The sequence below is a fragment of the Pistacia vera genome, unplaced genomic scaffold (genome assembly GCF_008641045.1).
Source record: "Pistacia vera cultivar Batoury unplaced genomic scaffold, PisVer_v2 Contig95, whole genome shotgun sequence".
In the NCBI taxonomy this organism is placed as follows: domain Eukaryota; kingdom Viridiplantae; phylum Streptophyta; class Magnoliopsida; order Sapindales; family Anacardiaceae; genus Pistacia; species Pistacia vera.
Window position 1 is genome coordinate 124854 of NW_022196834.1, and position 18846 is coordinate 143699.

The following is an 18846-nucleotide window of genomic DNA, read 5'->3' on the forward strand; positions in this document are numbered from 1 at the left end:
AGAAATTGCTGCCGCCATTTCAAGAAGAGAGGTTCCTCAACCAAGGCTGTTAAAATATGCTTATGCCATCCAGAAGCATTGACAAACGGTGATGGCTTAGTGACTCTTCTTCTTCTTCTTCGATCTATAATCATTAATCCATAGATTCCCTTTCAAAAACCATAGGTTCATTTTGAATTTCTGGAGTTCCTACTTTTAACAAGCTTCAAGTAGTAACCCATAAGTGCCGCACTATTTATTTGCCACAGAAAATGTGCAGATAGTTTTGGAGTTATGATATTCAACGCTCAATGTTAATTCAAGACCATGAATATAATTAACAAAAATTATGTAAATGACTGTTTCAAACAACACTATATCTTCTTCAAGCTGATTGAACTTTAAAGATAAATACCTATCTTGTATACTGTATAAATGGCCAAGGCAGATAGACCTTGGAGGTGCTTATGACATGAAATAATTTATGTATTTCCAGTGATAAATTAACCTATAGGAAGTAAAAATCCTCAAGCTTGTAATTTATGACAAACAGGGGAGCTGGGGTTTGCCACTGAACCTGCAGAAGATGTAAAAGTTAGAAACCAAGAAATGAAAGAAATTTAACAGTCCATTGATTACATTATAGAAGTCTCAGAGACTTACAAATTTCTGCAAAACAGGGCTGGGTGAATACTGGATCCTCTTCAATTGGGGGTGGAGCTTGGCCATACACCATTTCACAACTCATATCTTCAAAATCTGCAGATAAATACGATCAGAATTCTATATATATATATACATCGTTTTATAGATTATTATCTGCGCAGAATCAAGTAATTTCTTGTGTGCAAAACTTCGTAACTCATTTATTACTACAGCAGTTACAATTAATCATAATATGGGCAGCATAACGAAACCAAGAGAATGAGGAGGCATACTGGGAATCATGGTCAATGGAAGACCAAATTCATTGGTGAAGAAATCTTGAGTAGGAATCTTGCACATATTTACGCACATTCCAACACACCCACTATTCTCCAGGTACCTTCATGGGAAATCATTTTTAGTTATATATTGTATTCCTAAATCCGTAATTCAATTGGTTGCTGCAACTAGAGAAAACTTGAAAATGAAACAATCTATATAAATGCTTCAATTTCATAATCAAAGAATAGAGTTTGTACCTACACTTCTTTATATGAACTCCACTTTTTTGCTTCTCTCCGTTTACCTCCACTTCCACAACCTATTGAATGCTCATCCATTAAATATAATGTACAAACCATTTTATTTTCTTTCTTCCAAATAAGTTAAATGAAGCAAAAAATAAACAATACATATAAGAAAGTGGGTACAACAAGTTTGTGGCCTTACCTCAGAAGGTCCAACCAACCAGTGGAAGAAAGGCACTGTCAATGCAGCATTGAATTCTGCAGCCCATTTTGTTGGTGGAAATAATTTTCTGAACTGCAGAAACAACTAGTTACCAATTGTAATAAAAATGCAGCAAATTCAACTGGTTCCAAATTATACATTATATAATTCAATGATGAAACTTTCAAGTAATTAAAGCCCTTCGTAATATTTGCTAAAATCCTACACCGGCTGAAGCATATTTATTATAGAGAAACCATCGAAAAACAGAATGAAATTAAGTATTAAGAAACGAGAATTCTAATTATCCACCTGAGCTGGCGCACCAGGAGGGAGCATGGACAAGAGGACTTCCCTAACCACTTCTTGTTGCTGCATTCTTGACCTTCCTTGCATTACTCTTTTTGAAACGTCCACAAAACTCTCGTAGTCATAATCAAACCATCCCTTTTTTTTAAATTCCGTCCCAGATTTCAATGGAGCTGCAAACTTCTCCATCTTGCGCGCAAATAATGTCATAAATGCCTTCTCAAAGAACCCATCATTGTACTTTGTTTTCTGTCCCATGGGAGCTGGCTCCCCGGATGGCTCAGCAATGCCACAACGGATAAAGCCTCCAGTTCTTTGTCTTTTTACTAACAGATGTTGAGGAGAAGAAAACTGAACTACTTGGAGACTTAAAACCACCATGAATGTGCTATATTATCTATGTTTAGTCCAATGGTAACAAACCAGGTAAGTGGCAGTTTTGAGTTCCGCACCAGAAAACGAATAAAGAAAGGTAAAGAGCAGCTGTTTGGTTGAGTTTTGCTTTGGTTGGGCAAGGCAAAATTATGGCCATACATACATTTCTGTCAAGAGATTATTTCCCTGGTGATTTATTAATTCTTGTTACTTATTGAATTACTAAAGTAACCCCCCCTTTACTTCAACTCATTGCAGGCTCTTATGTCATGTGAATTGAACATTTTGCTGTTTTCATCAGGGTAATAGAGGAATTCCAAGCTTGAAGTTGACCATCAAATCCATATGTATGTATAAAAGATTATTTGTTGAAGAACCTGAGGTTATAATATATGCCACGACTGATGTATACTGAAGGAGCTGGCCTTAGTGGCTCTAAGGGCTCATATAATCTACTAAGTAATATTCAATCCCAACCAGGTGATTGTGTAGAATATGATCCCTCCTGTCAATTGTGTAGAACATGCCTCATTGCCTGAAGTGTGATTAACATTTTTCAAAGATGAATGGGTTCATTCAGCATAATGAAACTTGTTAAACCTAAAAAAGGAGGGCTGATGTAGAGCCTAGTCAGCATAAATGGTCAAGGTCTGGGCAGATCTTATAGCTGTTCAGGTGCGGTCACGTCATATACTGGCGTGAGTAGCATGTTCCTGCCAGTGCAGTGGGTGCGCGCTAAACTGTTGGGAGGTTGAAGGCCGTCCATGTGTCCAATCCCTACATGAAATGAGGAAATCACGGGAGTAGGTGAATAATGGGACGCAAAGAAAGATTTGTACAATACTTGACCCCTTTTTACGGATTCAATAATCATTAACTCAAGGTATCCCACTATAAATAGAGAGCTTCTTTCCCGTTTGGGGGATTCGCTCATTTTTACTCTTGATTAGCTACCTTCTCTCTGTACTAGCTTATTCTCTCTCTCTCTCTCATTTGTATTCTCAACACTCTAAAGTCAGCTCGCTAAGTCGCGACCTGATCCTTCAAATATAAATACAATATCAGTGGACGTAGGATTCGTTTGTTTAAGCATCCGAACCACTTTAAACATTGTCTTTCCACCATTTACATTCTCAATCTCTTATTCACGTGTATCTTTTGAGTCAACTCAGTATTTCACACATATGTTTAGTTGGTGTCAAAATCTCGCATAAACAAAACTATATCTCGTACGCTTCAATTTCACCTTTATATGCCCCTTAATCAAAGAATTTGTATCTTGTGGTGGACAAACAGAGATCAAACCTTGGTTCCATAAACCTCTACATCAAGCCCGTGAACGAACTAGCCGCAATAATATAAACCCAACACCAAAAGGGAAAGTCTACTGTATCTGGGTCATAAGCCCAGTACATCCTAATTTTTGCAAAACCCAACACCAAAAACCAAAGGCCACCCAATTTGGTCCACAACCCTAGTACATCCGAACTTATACAAAATTGATTCTATAACAGTCCTATTGTTCTTCGTCTTATTTAACTTGAGTTTTCATTATAAAATCGCAGTATAAATATAAACTTTTTGGTTACGATACCGAAAACATTACATAACTGCTAACCACCAACGGTAAAAGGCACGTTACAGAAGTGGCACTCACAGGTAGTGCAAGCACAGGAATGCGCAGAAGTGCAGAACGTGAAATGAATCCTACACGCAGAAAGTTGACCCTTTACCTAATTACCTCGTTTCTTGTTGAATACATTAAATTACTATTATCCTTTTATGGCAAGCCATCCAGACACCTCGTCTTCCTTCTTCTTCCACATTATTATATTTCAGGAAGCCCACCAATTACTATTAAATTTTTGCATGCACCTCAATCATCGGGAAGGCAACGAGAAACTACAACCAATAAGATAGGTACATATGTATCAAAACCACCAGGATTTCTCTGTTTTCATTATTATACTTGTATACTTGTGTTGGTGGTAGTTAACAAACAGAACAAATTAATTTGTAGCAGAGAGAAATGGTCAATCCTGAGCCAATATTGCAGTTTAGAGATCTTGATTTCTTCATTGATGGGTTTCTTTAAAAAGTATGAACTATTTCAAGATTAGAGGGTTGACTTCTCTCCGTAGTTAATAACTATGTCAGAAACCAGTGTGAAAAAGAGTTGACTTTGCAGTTTTTCTAAGTTCTAGCTTGCTCAAATGTATGGGGAGTTATAAATATAAGAATTCTTTATTTCACTAATATAATAATATTTGAAATTATGCTTTTCATATTGTTAACATAATTTTTTTTTCTTCAGCTTTCACTATAAATTATAATTGTAAAGCTCACGAATGTTGATCGGAAAGCTAATGCTTTCATCACCATCGAGTAACTTTCCTGCAATAATGATATTTGCAGCTTCTGTGGGATGATATGCATCCCAAAACACATACTTTGATCGGTCATCACACAAAACAGAAGTGTCGTTTTGATCATTCCGTTTAAAGCAAACAAATGGAGGAAAGTATCCACCGCAACATGGTTGATCAGCATTCTCAAATCCTGGCAACATCCAAAGAATATATTAGCTCATATAAAACTACTGTATAGTTATTCAATCAAATATAAAGATTCAGGGTTCCAATCTCACCATATTGTCTATAATTAATTATGATACTGCTGAAAACATCATAAGAGTTTGCATATACAAAGATAGCTTCAGGTCCCATCTCTTGATTTAACCGAGTGAGCTCCTCTTTTAGTTTATTATTGTATCCTTGGACTAATTCATTCACTTTAGTCCAGCATTGTTCACTTGGAAGTAGCTTGAGTGCACGAACAAATGGAATGCAACCCAGAGGTCCAACCCCCACAACAACAAATTTTCTAGCACCTAATTCGTGGAGTCTCTGTACAAATTAAACACCATATCTATTAGTTGAAAGTGATCATATTAATAGCTGAATCTAGCAAGGTTGTTCAGTTAATTGATAGCGTACCTGAAGATGAATTGTCAAGTTTGAAACCATGAAATCCTGTAACGTCGTTTTAGAAGTCTTTTCACCGAAAAAAAATGTTATTGATGGTTGGATGTAGTTGAGTATATCGTTGGACCCAATTGTAAGAGAAAATATCGCCTTCTTAAGGAACTCCTTGGTACGATTTTCGCCCATAACATTCACCATATAATTTCTGCTTTGCTCGAAATAATTTACTTGTTCTCGTAATGGAACTCTTCCTATCTGTAATTGTTTGTTTCTATTAGAGAATAAAAATTACTATCTATAATTGCTTCTGGTAAATTAAATCATGTTACACATAAACTATTTCGTAAAATTGATGTTCTTACGAATAAAAATCCAGTTTTATCCAAAATTCCTGAAGCTCCAGAAGCATAATTTATTCCCCTGAGAATGGCATCAGCAGCCCGAGTGTTTGGGGCTAGATAAGGTGGTGGAAACGATTTGGCTCCAAGAGATTGACCTGATATATTACAAAATACTTTTCAAATTCTTCAGGGAAATTAAATGTTATATTACTTGATAGATGGAATATTGAAGATAAGAAAGTCAATATTGCGTAGAAAATAAGACTAAACGATGTGAGAAATATTCTTTGTGTGTAAAAGTAGCTGACAATTATTAAGTCGGTGCTGCCACAATTACTATTCCCAGTGGGACGGTTACTGATCATGAAAATGCTTATCCACAGGTTGAAAAAATAGAGAAGGAAAAAATTAAAATTAAAAAACTCGACGATTATCTGGTATTTTAGATGTCATTTTCAAATGGTATACATTTGCATGCATTATGTAAAGTCAGTGTAGCATTTGATCTATTTTATGTGCTTGATCTCTTCTTTCCTTACCAGATAGCTGACTAAAGCATTAATGGTTTCAGAATTTCTTCAGAAATTGTCTCACTGTTATCAATATAACCGGATAACCCCCTAATTCTACTCCCCTTACTTTGCCTAAAATTTCTACAGCATTTAAGGCGTGATAGAAGAAATTGAAAACATTAGATCATTACATGTGATCTCTCACGTAGTTACAATTAATTCTCACATAATATGTAAGGTCATTAATTTAGCCCATAAAGTAGTTATATGAAGTAATCAGCCATATTAAAACACTGTTGACAATGTTATTTTGTATGGAGGGCTTACCTATAATGTCTGATATTGTTCGTCCATTGGTGAATCTTCCAGTGGGTCGACCTCCAGACGGCTTGAAATCGATGCCATAAGGAGGTGAATCAGCCTTTGAGAGAGTGAAGAGATAGTCATTGTTTCCCGCATCAACCAACGAGTCGCCAAACACAAATGAAGTAAAAGAAACACATGGTGACACATGAAAGGATGAAATCAAAAGAACTACTGAAAACAAACACTTCAAAATCTTCGAGGTCTCCATTTCATGAAAGCAAATTAGTTGTCGGTTGAATTAAAGTAGCAATGTAGTATTTATTGACTGACTGAGATATAAAGAAGCAGGACCGTATATTTGAACAAGTCTCTTTTGAATAGGTCTATCTTACAAGTCATCATCTTCGTCATGAAATAAAAAGCATTTGGAACTTTTCAAATGGTTCATAACATGAGCAACATGATTCTCTATTGGGTTGGTAAAATATTAGGTGTGTAATTGATTTACGTATAAACAACAACAAATTTCGCTTTCTGGCAAGGTTACAATATGTAATCTAATTTATATGTGTAATCAATACTACTCTTTTTAAATTTGTGTATTCCAGTTAGGGTGGTAGTTAAAATTACACTCACACAAAGGAATTCTCATGCGTTATCATATCATCCAGAGAAATTTGGCCTGACAGCAAAAGCATATTATAAACGGAGGTTACTGATTGAGCATGAAAAATGGAATGTATAGTTTCAATTTTGATGTATATATCTTTCAGCTTTAGTGTTGGACGTTAAGGAAGAGAAAATAAAAACGATTTGCATATTCATAATATGTGAACGTGAGTGATAAGACAACTAATACTGGGGACAACGGCAATGAATGTGTTATTAGCAACCTAACACAAATAAATTAAGAGTTTACTACCCTTAGGTGGTCGAGTTGTTGAATAAAGACTCGTAGAATATATTTACGATTTTCTTCCATCTTTAATAGGGATGGCCATGAGGTGTGCGCAAGAAAATTGACAGTTTTTGTTCATCAAACATTCATGGAGTATATATCCCCTCATACAGCTTTACACAATAGCTTTATAATTAACTCTCCGTTTTTATGGGGTTTTTGATTTACTCTTCTCTTTGAACTTTATTTTTTATAGTATAAAGCTTACTTCTAGGTATGGCAACTTGTAAACTCATTATACTACAGCAGTTACAATTAATCATAATATGGGCAGCATAACGAAACCAAGAGAATGAGGAGGATACTGGGAATCATGGTCAATGGAAGACCAAATTCATTGGTGAAGAAATCTTGAGTAGGAATGCACATATTTACGCACATTCCAACACACCCACTATTCTCAGGTACCTTCATGGGAAATCATTTAGTTATATATTGTATTCCTAAATCCGTATTCAATTGGTTGCTGCAACTGGAGAAAACTGAAAATGAAACAATCTATAAAGCTTCAATTTCATAATCAAAGAATAGAGTTTGTACCTACACTTTTTATATGAACTCCACTTTTTTGCTTCTCTCCGTTTACCTCCACTTCCACAACCTATTGAATGCTCATCCATTAAATATAATGTACAAACCATTTTATTTTCTTTCTTCCAAATAAGTTAAATGAAGCAAAAAATAAACAATACATATAAGAAAGTGGGTACAACAAGTTTGTGGCCTACCTCAGAAGGTCAACTAACCAGTGGAAGAAAGGCACTGTCAATGCAGCATTGAATTCTGCAGCATTTTGTTGGTGGAAATAATTTTCTGAACTGCAGAAACAACTAGTTACCAATTGTAATAAAAATGCAGCAAATTCAACTGTTCCAAATTATAATTATATAATTCAATGATGAAACTTTCAAGTAATTAAAGCCTTCGTAATATTTGCTAAAATCCTACACCGGCTGAAGATATTTAGTATAGAGAAACCATCGAAAAACAGAGTGAAATTAAGTATTAAGAAACGAGAATTCTAATTATCCACCTGAGCTGGCGCACCAGGAGGGAGCATGGACAAGAGGACTTCCCTAACCACTTCTTGTTGTGCACTCTTGACCTTCCTTGCATTACTCTTTTTGAAACGTCCACAAAACTCTCGTAGTCTAATCAAACCATCCCTTTTTTTTAAATTCCGTCCGATTTCAATGGAGCTGCAAACTTCTCCATCTTGCGCGCAAATAATGTCATAAATGCCTTCTCAAAGAACCCATATTGTACTTTGTTTTCTGTCCCATGGGAGCTGGCTCCCCGGATGGCTCAGCAATGCCACAACGGTAAAGCCTCCAGTTCTTTGTCTTTTTACTAACAGATGTTGAGGAGAAGAAAACTGAACTACTTGGAGACTTAAAACCACCATGAATGTGCTATATATCTGTTTAGTCCAATGGTAACAAACCAGGTAAGTGGCAGTTTTGGTTCCGCACCAGAAAAAGAATAAAGAAAGGTAAAGAGCAGCTGTTTGGTTGAGTTTTGCTTTGGTTGGGCAAGGCAAAATTATGGCCATACATACATTTCTGTCAAGAGATTATTTCCCTGGTGATTTATTAATTCTGTCACTTATTGAATTACTAAAGTAACCCCCCCTTTACTTTAACTCATGCGCTCTTGGTCATGGGAATTGAACATTTTGCTGTTTTCATCAGGGTAATAGAGGAATTCCAAGCTTGAAGTTGACCATCAAATCATATGTATGTATAAAAGATTATTTGTTGAAGAACCTGAGGTTATAATATATGCCACGACTGATGTATACTGAAGGAGCTGGCTTAGTGGCTCTAAGGGCTCATTAATCACTAAGTAATATTCAATCCCAACCAGGTGATTGTGTAGAATATGATCCCTCCTGTCAATTGTGTAGAACATGCCTCATTGCCTGAAGTGTGATTAAAATTTTTCAAAGATGAATGGGTTCATTCAGCATAATGAAACTTGAAACCTAAAAAAGGAGGGCTGATGTAGAGCCTAGTCAGCATAAATGGTCAAGGTCTGGGCAGATCTTATAGCTGTCAGGTGCGGTCACGTCATTTAATGGCGTGAGTAGCATGTTCCTGCCAGTGCAGTGGTGGTGCGCGCTAAACTGTTGGGAGGTTGAAGGCGTCCATGTGTCCAATCCCTACATGAAATGAGGAAATCACGGGAGTAGGTGATAATGGGACGCAAAGAAAGATTTGTACAATACTTGACCCCTTTTTCGGATTCAATAATCATTAACTCAAGGTATCCCACATAAATAGAGAGTCTTTCCCGTTTGGGGGATTGCTCATTTTACTCTTGATTAGCTACCTTCTTCTTGTACTAGTATTCTCTCTCCTCTCTCATTTGTATTCTCAACACTCTAAAGTAGCTCGCTAAGTCGCGAATGATCCTTCAAATATAAATACAATATCAGTGGACGTAGGATTCGTTGTTAAGCACCGAACCACTTTAAACATTGTCTTTCCACCATTTACATTCTCAATCTCTTATTACGTGTATCTTTTGAGTCAACTCAGTATTTCACACATATGTTTAGTTGGTGTCAAAATCTCGCATAAACAAAACATATCTGTACGCTTCAATTTCACCTTTATATGCCCCTTAATCAAAGAATTTGTATCTTGTGGTGGACAAACAGAGATCAAACCTTGGTTCCATAAACCTCTACTCAAGCCCTGAACGAACTAGCCGCAATAATATAAACCCAACACCCAAAGGCAAAGTCTACCGTATCTGGGTCATAAGCCCAGTACAATCCTAATTTTTGCAAAACCCAACACCCAAAACCAAAGGCCACCTAATTTGGTCCACAACCCTAGTACATCCGAACTTATACAAAATTGATTCTATAACAGTTCTATTGTTCTTCGTCTTATTTAACTTGAGTTTTTTAAAATCGCAGTAAAATATAAACTTTTTGGTTACGATACCGAAAACATTACATAACTGCTAACACCAACGGTAAAAGGCACGTTACAGAAGTGGCACTCACAGGTAGTGCAAGCACAGGAATGCGCAGAAGTGCAGAACGTGAAATGAATCCACACGCAGAAAGTTGACCCTTTACCTAATTACCTCGTTTCTTGTTGAATACATTAAATTACTATTACTTTTATGGCAAGCCATCCAGACACCTCGTCTTCCTTCTTCTTCCACATTATTATATTCAGGAAGCCACCATACTATTAAATTTTTGCATGCACCTCAATCATCGGGAAGGCAACGAGAAACTACAAACCAATAAGATAGGTACATATGTATCAAAACCACCAGGATTTCTCTGTTTCATTATTATACTTGTATACGTGTGTGGTGGTAGTTAACAAACAGAACAAATTAATTTGTAGCAGAGAGAAATGGTCAATCCTGAGCCATATTGCAGTTTAGAGATCTGATTTCTTCATTGATGGGTTTCTTAAAAAAGTATGAACTATTTCAAGATTAGGGTTGACTTCTTCCGTAGTTAATAACTATGTCAGAAACCAGTGTGAACAAGAGTTGACTTTGCAGTTTTTCTAAGTTCTAGCTTGCTCAAATGTATGGGAGTTATAAATATAAGAATTCTTTATTCACTAATATAGTAATATTTGAAATATGCTTTTCATATTGTTAACATAATTTTTTTTCTTCAGCTTTCACTATAAATTATAATTGTAAAGCTCACGAATGTTGATCGGAAAGCTAATGCTTTCATCACCATCGAGTAACTTTCCTGCAATAATGATATTTGCAGCTTCTGTGGGATGATATGCATCCCAAAAACACTACTTTGATCGGTCATCACACAAAACAGAAGTGGCGTTTTGATCATTCCGTTTAAAGCAAACAAATGGAGGAAAGTATCCACCGCAACATGGTTGATCAGCATTCTCAAATCTGGCAACAGCCAAGAATATATTAGCTCAATAAAACTATGTATAGTTATTCAATCAAATATAAAGATTCAGGGTTCCAATCTCACCATATTGTTTATAATTAATTATGATACTGCTGAAAACATCATACGAGTTTGCATATACAAAGATAGCTTCAGGTCCATCTCTGATTTAACCGAGTGAGCTCTCTTAGTTTATTATGTATCCTTGGAATAATTCATTCACTTTAGTCCAGATTGCTACTTGGAAGTAGCTTGAGTGCACGAACAAATGTATAATATACATTCAAAGCAACAAGCCCAATCGGGGCAGCGGCCAAAATTGTTATAAAATTAATTCTTACTTATTTCTATGCATGTTCCTATCATTGCATGTTCACTCCATTATCAAAATATTCTTTTCTACAGAAGAGCCAAAACCAGCTTGCTGATTTTCCACATATCAACAATAGAAGGGGCTGATTGTTTACTAATCTTGTGTATATCTCAATATCAAATTGCTTACTGAAGTAACACAGAATATAGCTTTATATATCTTGCAAATCTGGAATTATTTACTCGTTAGCATTCATTCTTCCCTCATTCACTAAGCAGTTAATCTGTTTTTTCTGGTAAAAATCATGCAACAAGGTTTAGATAAATGCAATGTAGTGAGAAATTGCTGCCGCCATTTCAAGAAGAGAGGTTCCTCAACCAAGTCTGTTAAAATATGCTCATACCATCCAGAAGCATTGACAAACGGTGATGGCTTAGTGACTCTTCTTCTTCTTCGATCTGTGATCATTAATCCATAGATTCCCTTTCAAAAACCATAGGTTCATTTTGAATTTCTGGAGTTCCTCCTTTTAACAAGCTTTAAGTAGTAACCCATAAGTGCCACACTATTTATTTGCCACAGAAAATGTGCAGATAGTTTTGGAGTTATGATATTCAACGCTCAATATTAATTCAAGATCATGATTATAATTAACAAAAATTATGTAAAGGACTGTTTCAAACAACACTATATCTTCTTCAAGCTGATTGAGCTAACAATCTGATTGAACTTTAAAGATAAATACCTATCTTGTATACTGTATAAATGGCCAAGGCAGATAGACCTTGGAGGTGCTTATGACATGAAATAATTTATGTATTTCCAGTGACAAATTAAGCTATAGGAAGTAAAAATCCTCAAGCTTGTAATTTATGACAAACAGGGGAGCTGGGGTTTGCCACTGAACCTGCAGAAGATGTAAAAGTTAGAAACCAAGAAATGAAAGAAATTTAACAGTCCATTGATTACATTATAGAAGTCTCAGAGACTTACAAATTTCTGCAAAACAGGGCTGGGTGAATACTGGATCCTCTTCAAATGGGGGTGGAGCTTGTCCATACACCATTTCACAACTCATATCTTCAAAATCTGCAGATAAATACGATCAGAATTCTATATATATATATACATCGTTTTATAGAGTATATCTGCGCAGAATCAAGTAATTTCTTGTGTGCAAAACTTCGTAACTGATTTATTACTACAGCAGTTATAATATATGGGCAGCATAACGAAACCAAGAGAATGAGGAGGCATACTGGGAATCATGGTCAATGGAAGACCAAATTCATTGGTGAAGAAATCTTGAGTAGGAATCTTGCACATATTTACGCACATTCCAACACACCCACTATTCTCCAGGTACCTTCATGGGAAATCATTTTTAGTTATATTGTATTCCTAAATCCGTAATTCAATTGGTTGCTGCAACTAGAGAAAACTTGAAAATGAAACAATCTATATAAATCCTTCAATTTCATAATCAAAGAATAGAGTTTGTACCTACACTTCTTTATATGAACTCCACTTTTTTGCTTCTCTCCGTTTACCTCCACTTCCACAACCTATTGAATGCTCATCCATTAAATATAATGTACAAACCATTTATTTTCTTTCTTCCAAATAAGTTAAATGAAGCAAAAATAAACATACATATAGAAAGTGGGTACAAAAGTTTGTGGCCTTACCTCAGAAAGTCCAACCAACCAGTGGAAGAAGGCACTGTCAATGCAGCATTGAATTCTGCAGCCACTTTGTTGGTGGAAATAATTTTCTGAACTGCAGAAACAACTAGTTACCAATTGTAATAAAAATGCAGCAAATTCAACTGGTCCAAATTATACATTATATAATTCAATGATGAACTTTCAAGTAATTAAAGCCCCTCCTAATATTTGCTAAAATCCTACACCGGCTGAAGCAATTTATTATAGAGAAACCATCGAAAAACAGAATGAAATTAAGTATTAAAACGAGTTCGATATCCACCTGAGGGGCGCACCAGGAGGGAGCATGGACAAGAGGATTCCCTAACCACTCTTGTGCTGCATTCTTGACCTTCCTTGCATTACTCTTTTGAAACGTCCACAAAACTCTCTGTCATAATCAAACCACCCTTTTTCTTAAATTCCGTCCCAGATTTCAATGGAGCTGCAAACTTCTCCATCTTGCGCGCAAATAATGTCATAAATGCCTTCTCAAGAAACCATCATTGACTTTGTTTTCTGTCCCATGGGAGCTGGCTCCCCGGATGGCTCAGCAATGCCACAAGGATAAAGCCTCCAGTTCTTGTCTTTTTACTGACGATGTTGAGGAGAAGAAAACTGAACTACTTGGAGACTTAAAACCACCATGAATGTGCTATATTATCTATGTTTAGTCCAATGGTAACAAACCAGGTAAGTGGCAGTTTTGAGTTCCGCACCAGAAAACGAATAAAGAAAGGTAAAGAGCAGCTGTTTGGTTGAGTTTTGCTTTGGTTGGGCAAGGCAAAATTATGGCCATACATACATTGTCAAGAGATTATTTCCCTGGTGTTTATAATTCTTGTTACTATTGAATTACTAAAGTAACCCCCCCTTATCAACTCATTGCAGGCTCTTATGTCATGTGAATTGAACATTTGCTGTTGTCATCAGGTAACAGAGGAATTCCAAGATTGAAGTTGACCATCAAATCCATATGATGTATGAAAGATGATTTGAAGAACCTGAGGTTACATATATGCCACGACTGATGATATTGAAGGAGCTGGCCTTAGTGGCTAAGGGCTCATATAATCTACTAAATAATATTAATCGAAGAATTTGTATCTTGTGATGGACAAACAGAGATCAAACTTGGGTTCCAAAACCTCTACATCAAGCCTGTGAACCAACTAGCCGACAATAATATAAACCCAAACCCAAAAGGAAAGTCTACTGTCTGGGTCATAAGCCCAGTACATCCTAATTTTTGCGAAACCCAACACCAAAAACCAAAGGCCACCCAATTTGGTCCACAACCCTAGTACATCCGAACTATACAAAATTGATTCTATAACAGTCCTTGTTCTTCGTCTTATTAACTGAAGTTTACTATAAAATCGTGTATAAATATAAACTTTTTGGTTACCATACCGAAAAAAATTACATAACTGCAACTACCAACGGTAAAAGGCACGTTACAGAAGTGGCACTCACAGGTAGTGCAAGCCAGGAATGCGCAGAAGTGCAGAACGTGAAATGATCCTACACGAGAAAGGACTCTTTACTAATTACCTCGTTTCTTGTTGAATACATTAAATTACTATATCCTTTTATGGCAAGCCATCCAGACACCTCGTTTCCTTCCTTCCACATTATATTTCAGAAGCCCACCAATTACTGTTAAATTTTTGCATGCACCTCAATCATCGGGAAGGCAACGGAAACTACAACCAAAAGATAGGTACATATGTATCAAAACACCAGGATTTCTAGTTTTCATTATTATACTTGTATACTTGTGTTGGTGGTAGTTAACAAACAGAAAAAATAATTTGTAGCAGAGAGAAATGGTCAATCTGAGCCAATATTGCAGTTTAGAGATCTTGATTTCTTCATTGATGGGTTTCTTTAAAAAGTATGAACTATTTCAAGTTAGAGGGTTGACTTCTCTCCGTAGTTAAAACTATGTCAGAAAACAGTGTGAAAAAGAGTTGACTTTGCAGTTTTTCTAAGTTCTAGCTTGCTCAAAGTATGGGGAGTTATAAATATAAGAATTCTTTATTTCACTAATATAATATATTTGAAATTATGCTTTTCATATTGTTAACATAATTTTTTTTCTTCAGCTTTCACTATAAATATTAATTGTAAAGCTCACGAATGTTGATCGGAAAGCTAATGCTTCATCACCATCGAGTAACTTTCCTGCAAATGATATTTGCAGCTTCTGTGGGATGATATGCATCCCAAAACACCTACTTTGATCGGTCATCACACAAAACAGAAGTGTCGTTTTGATCATTCCGTTTAAAGCAAACAAATGGAGGAAAGTATCCACCGCAACATGGTTGATCAGCATTCTCAAATCCTGGCAACACCAAAGAATATATTAGCTATTAAAACTACTGTATGTTATTCAATCAAATATAAAGATTCAGGGTTCCAATCTCACCATATTGTTCATAATTAATTATGATACTGCTGAAAACATACTAAGAGTTTGCATATACAAAGATAGTTCAGGTCCCATCTCTTGATTAACGAGTGAGCTCCTCTTTTAGTTTATTATTGTATCTTGGACTAATTCATTCACTTTGTCCAGCATTGTCAATTGGAAGTAGCTTGAGTGCACGAACAAATGGAATGCACACCCAGAGGTCCAACCCCACAACAACAAATTTTCTAGCACCTAATTCGTGGAGTCTCTGTACAAATTAAACACCATATATATTAGTTGAAAGTGATCATATTAATAGCTGAATCTAGCAGGTTGTTCAGTTAATTGATAGCGTAGAAGATGAATTGTCAAGTTTGAAACCATGAAATCCGTAACGTCGTTTTAGAAGTCTTTTCACCGAAAAAAAAATGTTATTGATGGTTGGATGTAGTTGAGTATATCGTTGGACCCAATTGTAAGAGAAAATATCGCCTTCTTAAGGAATCCTTGGTACGATTTTCGCCATAACATTACCATATAATTTCTGCTTTGCTCGAAATAATTTACTTGTTCTCGTAATGGAACTCTTCCTATCTGTAATTGTTGTTTATATAGAGAATAAAAATTACTATCTATATGCTCTGGTAAATTAAATCATGTTACACATAAACTATTTCGTAAAATTGATGTTCTTACGAATAAAAATCCAGTTTTATCCAAAATTCCTGAAGCTCCAGAAGCATAATTATTCCCCTGAGAATGGCATCAGCAGCCCGAGTGTTTGGGGCTAGATAAGGTGGTGGAAACGATTGGCTCCAAGAGATTGACCGATATATTACAAAATACTTTTCAAATTCACGGGAAATTAAATGTTATATTACTGATAGAGGAATTTGAAGATAAGAAATCAATATTGCGTGAAAATAAGACTAAACGATGTGAGAAAAATTCTTTGTGTGTAAAAGTAGCTGACAATATTAAGTCGGTGCTGCACAATTACTATTCCCAGTGGGACGGTTACTGATCATGAAAATGCTATCCACAGGTTGAAAAAATAGAGAAGGAAAAATTAATTAAAAACTGAGATCGATTATCTGGTATTTTAGATGTCATTTTCAAATGTATAATTTGCTGCATTATGTAAAGTCAGTGTAGCATTTGATTCATTTTATGTGCTTGATCTTCTTTCCTTACCAGATAGCTGACTAAAGCATTAATGGTTTCAGAATTTCTTAGAAATTTCTCACTGTTATCAATATAACCGGATAACCCCTAATCTACTCCCTTACTTTGCCTAAAATTTCTACAGCATTTAAGGCGTGATGAAGAAATTGAAAACATTAGATCATTACATGTGATCTCTCACGTAGTTACAATTAATTCTCACATAAATATGTAAGGTCATTAATTTAGCCCATAAAGTAGTTATATGAAGTATCAGCCATATTAAAACATGTTGACAATGTTATTTGTATGGAGGCTTACCTATATGTCTGATTGTTCGTCCATTGGTGAATCTTCCAGTGGGTGACCTCCAGACGGCTTGAAATCGATGCCATAAGGAGGTGAATCAGCCTTTGAGAGAGTGAAGAGAAGTCATTGTTCCCGCATCAACCAACGAGTGCCAAACACAAATGAAGTAAAGAAAACACTGGTGACACTGAAAGGATGAAATCAAAAGAACTACTGAAAAAAAACTTCAAAATCTTCGAGGTCCCATTTCATGAAAGCAAATTATTGTCGTTGAATTAAAGTAGCAAGTAGTATTTATTGACGACTGAGATATAAAGAAGCAGGACCGTATATTTGAACAGTTCTTTTGAATAGGTCCATCTTACAAGTCATCATTTCGTCATGAAATAAAAAGCATTGGAACTTTTCAAAAGGTTCATAACCGAGCAACATGATTCTCTATGGGTTGGTAAAATATTAGGTGTGTAATTGATTTACGTATAACAACAACAAAATTTCGCTTTCTGGCAAGGTTACAATATGTAATCTAATTTTTGTAATCAATACTACTCTTTTTAAATTTGTGTATTCCAGTTAGGGTGGTAGTTAAAATTACACTCACACAAAGGAATTCATGCGATCATATCATCCGAGAAATTTGGCTGACAGCAAAGCATATTATAACGGAGGTTACTGATTGAGCATGAAAAATGGAATGTATAGTTTCAATTGATGTATATATCTTTCAGCTTTAGTGTGGACGTTAAGGAAGAGAAAAATAAAACGATTGTCATACATAATATTGAAGTGGTGATAAGACATAATACTGGGGACAACGCAATGAATGTGTTATTAGCAACCTAAAAATAAAATTGACAATTAACTTAAGGTAGGTGATCGAGTGTGAATAGACTCTTAAGATATATTATCAAGATTTGATTTATTTTCCACTCTTTAATAGGGATGGCCATGAGGTGCGCAAGAAAATTGACAGTTTTTGTTCATCAAACATTCATGGAGTATATATCCCCTCATACAGCTTTACTCCCTTTATAGGGTTTTTGATTTACTTTTCTTTGAACTTTATTTTTTATTGTATAAAGTTACTCTAGGTTGCTTATCCAAAGCTTCAATTCATTAAAAAAAAAAAAAAAATACAAATGAATTGAAATCACTCTTATTACTTGCATATGAAACTTAGGTATTTTTTTTAATTAATTTGTGTAAACTCAAATAACTTGTCACATTAGCTTGTTCACGTTCCAACACAAGTCCAATCGCATGTTTAGCTGTACGATGTTTATGGAACAAAGATCATGCATGGTCTAAACTCTAAATTAAAACCATCATTTCATGAAATGGGGTATCATTTTTTTCTAAGTTTCACATGGGTAGTGACCTCAAAGCCTAAAACAGTTCATATTTTTACGTGTCCCATGGCAGTTATTAATCCAAAATGGCCGATGTAGCAGGTTAGGAATTAATACATGCACGATGTTTAACTATTTAAGTTGATGTAACTGATCAAAATCTAGGCGTAATTAATATAATTAACATTGATCAATCTACCGGCGCATTGTTTCTGCTAGTTTTTGCCTTCTGTGCACAATAATTCTAGTTAGCCATGGAGGAGAAAGTACTTCTGAAAATGTTACACCCTTGGATCTGACGGTGGTGAAAGAATTAGAATCTAAAGTCTAATGAATATGGGAGTCATGTGTATGGACAGTATGCAATAAATGTTCATTTTGAAAAAAACATTACTTACATTAATGAGTTAGGCTACTTCCAGTAACAATAGATGAGTTGTAACCTAGTGGATGAGAAAATAAAATGAGCTAAGTTTTAGACAAACAAGAAAATTATTTTTTTTTTTTTGGCCTTGGTCGTGAAGAAAAGAAGAAAATCTTCGTATGT

General features: G+C 35.5%; 2 protein-coding genes and 3 pseudogenes across 2 annotated transcripts; all 5 read right to left on the reverse strand.

Moving 5' to 3' along the window:
- Positions 1-293: 293 nt before the first annotated feature.
- Positions 294-2189, reverse strand: LOC116120895 (beta-carotene isomerase D27, chloroplastic-like). The gene is made up of 6 exons (XM_031406870.1): positions 1666-2189; positions 1354-1446; positions 1164-1225; positions 918-1024; positions 643-738; positions 294-556 (listed from the first exon to the last, which is right to left on the reverse strand). The coding sequence occupies exons 1-6, from the start codon at positions 2041-2043 to the stop codon at positions 507-509; spliced, it is 786 nt and encodes a 261-aa protein (XP_031262730.1). The 5' UTR covers positions 2044-2189; the 3' UTR covers positions 294-506.
- Positions 2190-4357: 2168 nt separating this feature from the next.
- LOC116120921 (GDSL esterase/lipase At5g41890-like) lies at positions 4358-6448 on the reverse strand. Its single transcript, XM_031406910.1, has 5 exons — positions 6202-6448; positions 5384-5517; positions 5034-5276; positions 4685-4943; positions 4358-4596 (listed from the first exon to the last, which is right to left on the reverse strand). The coding sequence occupies exons 1-5, from the start codon at positions 6446-6448 to the stop codon at positions 4358-4360; spliced, it is 1122 nt and encodes a 373-aa protein (XP_031262770.1).
- Positions 6449-7393: 945 nt separating this feature from the next.
- Positions 7394-10320, reverse strand: LOC116120922 (annotated as a pseudogene).
- Positions 10321-12078: 1758 nt separating this feature from the next.
- On the reverse strand, positions 12079-14693 carry LOC116120923 (annotated as a pseudogene).
- A 602-nt stretch (positions 14694-15295) lies between these two features.
- Positions 15296-17067, reverse strand: LOC116120925 (annotated as a pseudogene).
- Positions 17068-18846: the final 1779 nt, after the last annotated feature.

Bases quoted from the DNA above. Each gene is read 5' to 3' on its own strand.
- LOC116120895 (XM_031406870.1), bottom strand. From the start codon at position 2,043: ATGGTGGTTTTAAGTCTCCAAGTAGTTCAGTTTTCTTCTCCTCAACAT. The intron at 1,447-1,665 runs GTGGATAATTAG...TTGTTTCTGCAG, and splicing joins CTCCTGGTGCGCCAGCTCAG to TTCAGAAAATTATTTCCACC. The intron at 739-917 runs GTATGCCTCCTC...ATTTATCTGCAG, and splicing joins TCCATTGACCATGATTCCCA to ATTTTGAAGATATGAGTTGT.
- LOC116120921 (XM_031406910.1), bottom strand. From the start codon at position 6,448: ATGGAGACCTCGAAGATTTTGAAGTGTTTGTTTTCAGTAGTTCTTTTG. The intron at 5,277-5,383 runs GTAAGAACATCA...AAACAATTACAG, and splicing joins ATAAAACTGGATTTTTATTC to ATAGGAAGAGTTCCATTACG. The intron at 4,944-5,033 runs GTACGCTATCAA...TAATTTGTACAG, and splicing joins ACTTGACAATTCATCTTCAG to AGACTCCACGAATTAGGTGC.